This window comes from Hemicordylus capensis, chromosome 2 (assembly GCF_027244095.1).
Source record: "Hemicordylus capensis ecotype Gifberg chromosome 2, rHemCap1.1.pri, whole genome shotgun sequence".
Taxonomy (NCBI): domain Eukaryota; kingdom Metazoa; phylum Chordata; class Lepidosauria; order Squamata; family Cordylidae; genus Hemicordylus; species Hemicordylus capensis.
Window position 1 is genome coordinate 317,938,253 of NC_069658.1, and position 8,863 is coordinate 317,947,115.

Here is an 8,863-nt window from a genome sequence, read left to right on the forward strand (position 1 = left end):
TTCTAGCACAGTGTTACATTAACAGTAACATAGCACATATAGTACAAAAGAGACTAAAGAGTGCTTTTTAGTGTCATGAAATGGCTATGTGGTGATTCAGATATGACCTAGCTCTCCAACAGAGAACTGATTTTTCAAAGCAAGTGCTAAGAAAGTAAATTTATTTTCTTAATATCAGAATTCCTGCAAATTATTTCTTACTCAAAATCCAAGTCTTCATTTTCTGTGTACAGTACCATGTATGTACATGCATATGTACTATCATGACAAATATAAATGACAGTAAGACTAATGTATGATCTTCTATCCATTTCAATTGAATTTTTTTCAGTGAATAGCCCAGTCTATTTAGAATACTGTCATAGATTTCAATGGGATTTATTTCCAAATAACTCTATGCTGCATTGTGGTCAAGGACCACAATCCTTTGTGGTTTTGGTGGGGGCATGTTAGAAGAAACATGCAGAAGACTGAATGTGATCAACTAACCAAAGAGATATCAAAATGATCCCTTAAAATACTTTCTCAATAACTCAGTTCAAAAGAACACTACCCCCATGATAAACTGCCTTGAGATTGTTTAAACCGCCTTGAGATTGTTTTTAATGAAAGGCGGTATGTAAATTCAACAATAAAAAAAATAAATAAAATGATATTCATTAAAGTCATGTTAGGCAGTTCAGCATTCTAACTTTTAGGAATGTACCTCTTTTATTGGAAATAAATATATTTAGAACATAGCCATTTGACTGTCTGTATTAATTTAAACTCAAGTAGTTGTAACTAAACTACAACATCTATAATCCCACCAGTTTTTCAGAAAAGTCGTCTAACCAGACTATAAGTATAACTTCAGATTTGCCCAGACTTGCCCCCTGGCTGAATCTTTTACCATGTTAATGTGACAATTTGCACTGTTTATTAATGATCTGCTAACAATCTGCAATGCAAGCCCTGTTGTGCTAACACTAAATACAAAACTGGGAAAATTGCTCTTTCCTGTATGCATTCCACAAAGCCTATTAATTTTCTGGTTTCAAATTTACAGCAAAATAAGCATCATCATCATCCAAAGAAGATTAAGGCATGGATCCAAAAAATGCACAGCTAGATCTACCTGTTCAAGGAAGGTTTGGATTTGTGTTTCTCAGACAAATGGCCCCCTTCCCCAAAACAAGCCTATTTGAAACTGAGATAAGTTTCATAAACAGATTATGATGCTTGGAGGTTGGGGGCGGGGTGGGGAGATCCTGCTGCTCAAAGGGGAAGGGGGAAGTTAAAAAATGGTACCAGGCATGACCAAGACCTTGGGCACACTTAAGGCAGTTATTTGAATCTGGGTTGATTAGATCCCAAGGCAATTATTGGATTTGAGGTCTATACACACACACACACACACACGCTATATATCTATATAGCTGCTACTTTATTTTGCAGGGTGTTTTTCCCCCCAAGCGGTTTGAAAACAATCATTTTTAAAATAGCAAGAAGTCTGTTTCTAAAGTTATTTCTGCTTCTAATATTTGTAAATGCGAATTAGCACATTAATATGACTTTAATCCAGACTCCAATCCTGTATATATTAGATAAGAATAATTCCCACTTAATAAAATTTACACCCTCTACATCATTTGGGATAAAGGTAAACTTCTATTTAGTCCATCTGATTCAAATCAAGTTTTGGAATTACTTACCCCAATGCATTATGGCTGTGGTAATACTAATGTGTGAGTCTGTTACTCTGTGTTTATAGATGTATTTTTATGTAATATTCATCAATGTAGAGCTATGCTGAAATATTATCTTACCGGAAAAGAGGGTGTAAACTGTAACTTTGCTGCAAGAAATCCGATTCCATTCTTGACAGCTGCTTGGGACTAAAGAAATCAAGTCTGGATATTTACATTAGACAAATCATATTTGTTCCATGCAGCTGTGTTTACAACCCTGAAATAGTGTGTGCAGCCAAGTCACTAGAGAGGTTTAAAAATTCCGGTTGGTCAGTGTTTCATTCCCACCCCCCGCCTGGCCTCTCTATACCAGAAATGCACCTAGGTAATAAAACCTGGACCTAAAAGCCTTTTGCCACACCGCCCCCACCTCACAGGACTCTGCAAGATAAGCTGCAATGCATTATTACTTTTTACACCAGAACACGCTCCAAAGCTGGAAAAGGTTTTTGTTGTTGTTATAAGAGATTCTGGATAAGACACTTCCTACTGACCTGCACAAACCACATTTTGCATGGACAGTCCTGCCACTTAAATTAGCTTAATGCACTACCTTTTTAACCAGAACATGCTCAAGGAAAACTGGAATTCTTTATTTTTAGAAGAAATTCTGAATAAGAAACTTCCCACTGACTAGCATAAGGGTTCGCTTTTCATAGGAGAAGAACCTGGAAGGAGCTGGGTTGGAAGCAGGCCAGGACAGAGAGGAGCCCCTGAGTCCCGTCTCAGCTCGGAGCAACAAGGAAAGGAAATCAGGACCAAACTAAACAACCTCCCTGCACACCTGAGTGCAGCCGGGGGTCAGCTGCTGAACAGAGCATGGAGAATGTCTTTGGCTGCCATGAAGTGAGATGGCAAATGGCCGTGGGCTGGCCGCGCTCAGCTGCACATAGCAGGGGAGATGGGGGGCTGGCTGCAGCACAGTTGCATTTGGCCCTCTGGCATGGTGCTGGCCAGTGGCGGCAAGGCCACATGTGACATTTGAGGGAGGATTTGAGGGCTACCAGGGTGTGTGGGGGACGATACTTCTGCCCAGAAGTCTGGAGGGAGGGAAGGATGCCCCTGCTCTACACCCAACCCAAAATTATTGTTCACTATGTGCAAAGGTGACAGGGGAAAGTAACTATGAACTAGAAATCATTGTAAAAAATGAGTTAAATTACTTTCATTTTTATTACAAATAGCCAAGGATTTTTTTTCCAAAATATAAATCTGTAAAACAATCATCTTGACTGTACAATTTCATTTACAGTATACAATCCAGAAAAGTACACAGTTAAAGAACTGCTTTTTATACATTAGCCCTTGGCCACAAAACAAAGAATTTGGCAGTACTACTACAACTTTAATGACTATGGGGTGAAAATCAACATATCAATTACATCATCTAACTTCATTATCAAAGTGGGATACATACATACATCATTGTACAGGGAATGTTAATTTTTTAACTGGAAACTGTCATCATGTTGTAGTTCTTGGAAGGGCTGGCTCTGCCAATTCTCCACTCCTCTTTACAGCTGCTCCTGCTCTCAAGAGCTTTGGCATTCTTCACTGCCGGCTGAGGGCCTTCATAGAGGACACAGATGGACCCATCTTCTCCTATACGATAGGACACCTCAAAGGGGTCAACCCAAAGAGTTAGTTCGCTGGGCAGGAGCTGGAAGAGTCTCTCGTGGCTGAGTCCAATCATGCCGGCTGCTTTTCTTATCAAGGGGTCCATCTTGTGATTGATCCTGATGCAGCGGTACCCTGAGCCTTTGGAGGGCATCAGGGGGAACCAGTGGTGCTTATAATGGTCTGCAGACGCAAACAAAGGGGGGGGGAGGGAGGAAGGGAGGGAGAATTATAGCCTGCATAATGTGGGCTCAGACACCGCCAACACAGACTCACAGAGGCAGCCCCCACCACACACTTTCTGCTGCCCATCCTGGACACAGCCTCAAAACACTAAGGCTGGTGGGGGGGGGAGAAGAGGGGGGATTAGTAGGGAGAAGAGCAGAAACCGACAGATGTGAAAGCGTGGGGGGGGGGCGGGGGAGAGAAAAGGCCGGTCAGCCACAGCATGAGGGAAGAAGGAAGGCCCAGTGTCAGCGACAAAGGAGGGGACGGGCTGCCCGTCTCTGCGGGGTAAATGAGGGATGATCAAAGAACCCCTCAGTCATGGGTGGTGGTGGTGGTGAGGAGTCTTATTGCTTGCGAGGGGTGTGTGTGTGTGGGGGGGGAAATAACGGACATCATGACAGACACCAGAGCCTTCCAATGGGGTTGGGGAGTGTGGAGGGGGGCGGAGGGAGAAGAGTTGGGGAACTTATGGCCGGGGGTGGGAGAGGGAGAGGGAGGAGGGAGAGCTTGGCTTGTGTTTGTGTGTGGGGTGGTGGTGGTGGGGCTGGGGAAGTCTTCCTCTTCGGGGCGGGAGGGGGAGGGGGATCGACTCCCCGCAAGCGACGGGCAGCTGGCACTGAAGGGCTCCGAAGGCGCTGCTCTCTCCCCGCCCCCATCAACCGTAGAGCCCCAGCGGGGGGCGGGGGGGAGGTCTGTGGGGCGCCCTCAGCCGCCCACGCAGTGGCCGACGCCGCCTCACCTCGCAGCGCCTCCTGCAGGGACTCGCTGAAGCAGCGCAGCTCCTCGTCGCCGATGCCGCCGGGCGTCCTGAGCAGGCGGGTGATGAAGCCTGCCGCCGTGGAGATCTCCGTCTTCATGGCCCTCTCCCAGCGCCTTCCCCCCCTCTCTCGCTCTCGCTCTCTCTTTCCCTGCCGGCCTGAGCGTCCCGCAGCGGCGGCGCTGAGACCTTCCCGCGGCTAAGGAGGGCGGCTGCTGATGTTGCGGGGGAGGGAGGAGGGTGCCGATCCGCGCCGCCGGCCCAGCTCTTGCTGCTGCCACCCACTCAGCGCTGCCGCAGCCGCCGCTGGGGACCAAGCGCGAGGAGTAAACAGATCGAGAGGCACAGACAAGAGACGGCCTTTCCCTCCCCCCCAACTCTGAGGGGCGCGGGGCGGGGCCAGCTGCAGCCAATGGCACCGGCCCCGAGCTGGTGCATCACAGAAACCGGGCGTTCCGTCGCGCTGACGCCAAACCGCCCCTCCCGATTGGGCGAGAAATGACACCCCGTCTTCTGATTGGCCGGCAGCGGAAGGAAGCGATGGAAGCCGTCGGTTGAGGAACCTCTACCCTGCCCCCCCACCCCGCTCCTCTGCTCTTGTCCCTTTTGCGAGAAAAGGCGGGCAGGGGCGGGGCTTGGGCTCCGACCAATGAAGGGGTGTGGCGAGGAAGGGCGACGAGTTGGTTGTACACAGCCTGCGTCAGGCGCCTTGGAGTCCGCCGCGGGAGGGGAGGGCGAGCCAGGAGGAGCAAAGCCGCTGGCTGCGGCAGCGAGAGCCGGAGGGAGACGGACTTCCTCCTGTGGAGCCTAATGGGGAAAGCGGAGCTATGAGGCATGATGTTTACTGTCTGGTGATGCACTAATTGGAAGGAGGAGGCGCGGAGGGCGGGGCATGACGCGACACCGTCCTGCTGCTGATAGGGAACCCCGGAGGAGCCAGCCTGTTGTGGCCGTGCAGGGTGTGTTTGTCAGAAGCCCCGAGGAGGTGGGGCAGGGCGCCAAGTGGAGAAGGAGTTTAAGCATTGGGAAGGAACAGGCGGCACAGCAGGGCTGGCAAGACACTGCTTCATCTCCATGCACTAGGCCTGGTATCATCCATTCATAGACCGTACTTGTTTCTGCCTGCCAAAGGGAAGGCTGTCTTAGAGGGACGTCTTTACTGCAAGAAGCGCTTGCCTTCTGTGCATCTGATGAAGAAATGGACTACCTAGTCCTGGAAAAGTAATGTCACCATAAAATCTTGTAGGCCTTAAAGTGTTGCAAGACTTTACGGAGGTTATAAGATAGCCACCCATCTAAACCTTTGACCAGAATCTCACTGAGGGATCGTGCATAAGACTATCTTTTACAACTCCAGAACGCTATCTGTGATAAGGGTTGTTCTAGGATTTGCTAACATAACGTACGTGCCATTTAGGATGCAATCCTGCACAGAGCTAGGCATACATACATACATCTATAGGTTTTGGTTGACTTAGGGGTGCCTAGCGGCATAGAATTTGGCTATTGCGAAAATAGAAGTGCTATTATAATTGTGTTTTGCAGTGATATTTTATCTGTCAAATCCAAATAATTTATTATATTATTACCATACCTGTTTCAGTAAAGGGGGAACCCTCCTGGATAGGGAAACATCTTGTACCCATGGCTTTGTCAGGTGTGTACAGACTTTGTGCATTTTATAATGAGGTGCAAGGGAAAGTTTGAGGAGCAACTCAATTGATTTTTTATTTTTGGTGGGGGAGAAAAAACACTTGAGGGGGAGATATGGGTTATTAAGGTCTGGCAGGAGCAATTCAGCAACACATGGCAGGAATGGCTCAAATGTTTCTTCGGAGATCTGTATTCACTGGTTATGGGTAACAGTGAAAAAATAAAAAGCTCCTTATCCAGTTTCTTTGTAGCTCTGTCCTGCAAAACTATGATATCTTAAACAAAATCTGAAATAAAATACTTCTAGCAATCTGCCTCGCTTTTTCAAAAATTGCCTTGTTACATCTGACCAAGGTCTTTCTAGGCTTGTTCTCAGGCAGCTAACAGCTCTTCTAGCCAGCTTTCATACTTCACATGCTATTTCTTCACTTGGTCTGTTTGCATCTTCCCACACCGAGTTTCCCTGGTTCAGCTACTTATCTCCAATGCTTACTGCGTTATGCCTTTATACCAAGTCCACCCTTCACTTGATGCCCTAGACAAAGCCTTCTTGTAGTCATAGGAACATAGGAAGCTGCCATATACTGAGTCAGACCATTCGTCTATCTAGCTCAGTATTGTCTTCACAGACTGGCAGCGGCTTCTCCAAGGTTGCAGGCAGGAATCTCTCTCAGCCAACGTACTGTATCCTTTGATAGTTTGTTGGTTCAATAAAAAAAATCTTATCCTATATTAAAAAAAATAAATCTTGTCCTATCTTGGAGACACCAGGGAAGGAACTTGAAACCTTCTGCTCTTCCCAGAGCGGCTCCATCCCCTGAGGGGAATATCTTACAGTGATCACACTTCTAGTTTCCCTTTCATATGCAACCAGGGCAGACCCTGCTTAGCTTAAGGGGACAAGTCATGCTTGTTACCACAAGACCAGCTCTCCTCTCCCTCCTTTAGTCCTTTCACCTAAAGGGAAACTAGTACTAGTACTTTTTCACTATTCCTCACCAGCAGGGAAAATGTGACTGTAGCTGTGGACTCCTCTTTGGCAGGAAATTTAAGTTGTTGAATATGACACAGTATGCATTTTTTAATTTTTTTTTTAATGATTGAAGTTTTATACAATGAACATACAGAGACTCAGAATCACAGAAGACTGTTGCTACAAACACAGCTGCTGTTGTGGAATGTGTGTAAATGCTGGAGGAGCAGAGAAAAATATTTGTAGCCGAATCCAGAAGTTTAGACATTATTAGAATTTAACAATAGTAGGGCAGCTATCACTGGTATCTGAGAATTAAATGCATACTCACAACCAATGCATCATAGAATACATCTCAGTATGCATACTGAGGGCTCCTGTTCTGCTCAAATCTCTGAGGTCACAAAAAGGAAGATCAAATAATTCTCTAATCCTGTATCATATGCAGTTACTAATGGAAGAGGAAAATCCGCAAAGCATTTTTAGCTGAGGATAGCCACAAATAGCATGACTGGAAGTAGAAACATTATTGATGCTCGATAGATTGGGTCATTGTGTCAATCATAATACAATCAAAGACAAAAACGGATACTTTCTTCAGCAATGAATGCCAAGAACTTCTGAAGGACTAGTTTATTCCCCCATTTATTTGCAGATACTGCTTTGATAACAGTAACTATTTTAAGGAAACTGGGTAAGACATATGGCATGGTACTGTCAGCACTGTATATTAAGATGCTGCAGAAATGACACTCCCAATTGAATACCTCAATTTCTTTATGCAGAAGGAGATTTACATTTGATGGTAGTGGTGTAGACCGTAGTGGAGCCAATCTGAAAAACATCATGGATATTGTGAAGTAAAGTGTGCCGTTGAGTCAGTGTTGATTCCTGGTGACCACAGAGCCCTGTGGTCTCTTATGCAAGTCCACTTGCATATTGAGGTAGATTGCCAATTTCTACCCTGGTGACAGCACCTATGAACCCAATTTTCAAGGTAGCTGCATGAGACTGCTAATTAGTACACAAAACCAATACAGGAGATCCTAATCTCACAGGACATTTATCATTTGGTTAGTGCTATAATTTGGTCCTAAGACTACCCTTTACCGGGTAGGCAAAATTATCACAGGCTCTTAGACTAATCCAATGGATGTTTATTCAGAAGAAAGTCCCACCTTGCTCAGTAGGATTTACTCCTAAATAAAGGTGCATAGTATTTCAGCCTTTGTGGTGTCACCAGGATAAGATGTGATGTCACAAGGTCAAGACAGTCCAGAACCTGTCAACAGACCATTAGGACTTAATGTGTACATCTTGAAATCAAGACTGTTATAATTAGTCTTCTGGTTTGGAAGCCTTGCCCCATATCTCGAGTGGGGCTGGATGTCCCCTTTGCTAAGCAGGGTCCATCCTGGTTTTCATGTGAATGGGAGACTATGTGTGAGCACTGTACGATATTCCCCTTAGGGGATGGGGCCACTCTGGGAAGAGCACCTGCATACTTGCAGGCAGGAGATTCCAAGTTTCCTCTCTAGCATCTCCAGATAGGGCTGAGAGAGACTCCTGCCTGTAATCTTGGAGAAGCCACTGCCAGTCTGTGTAGGCAATACTGAGCTAAACAGACCAATGGTCTAACTCAATAAATGGCAGCTTTCTATGTTATTCACTGGTAATAATTGTATAAAATAATTCTTCTATATAATTGCTTCACATGTCCAAAGGTTGTCTCTGCCTCACTAATTTAGTGTAACAGCTAGAAAGATACTGTTATTGGTGACTGCTATTGTAATGGGTTAAATTAGCAAAGGATAGGTAGAAAGATAATATGGTCACCTATGACTGCTGTTGAAAATGGGTCACTGTTTTTGTCTTCTATACATCTGAATAGATATGGTACTCACA

General features: G+C 45.5%; 1 protein-coding gene across 1 annotated transcript; it reads right to left on the reverse strand.

Moving 5' to 3' along the window:
• Window positions 1-2,880: 2,880 nt before the first annotated feature.
• Window positions 2,881-4,867, reverse strand: LOC128348205 (protein BTG1-like). The gene is made up of 2 exons (XM_053303936.1): window positions 4,315-4,867; window positions 2,881-3,530 (listed from the first exon to the last, which is right to left on the reverse strand). Exons 1-2 carry the CDS (start codon window positions 4,430-4,432, stop codon window positions 3,178-3,180), a joined length of 471 nt encoding a protein of 156 aa, XP_053159911.1. The 5' UTR covers window positions 4,433-4,867; the 3' UTR covers window positions 2,881-3,177.
• Window positions 4,868-8,863: the final 3,996 nt, after the last annotated feature.

Bases quoted from the DNA above. Each gene is read 5' to 3' on its own strand.
- LOC128348205 (XM_053303936.1), bottom strand. From the start codon at position 4,432: ATGAAGACGGAGATCTCCACGGCGGCAGGCTTCATCACCCGCCTGCTC. The intron at 3,531-4,314 runs GTGAGGCGGCGT...TTGCGTCTGCAG, and splicing joins CCTGCAGGAGGCGCTGCGAG to ACCATTATAAGCACCACTGG.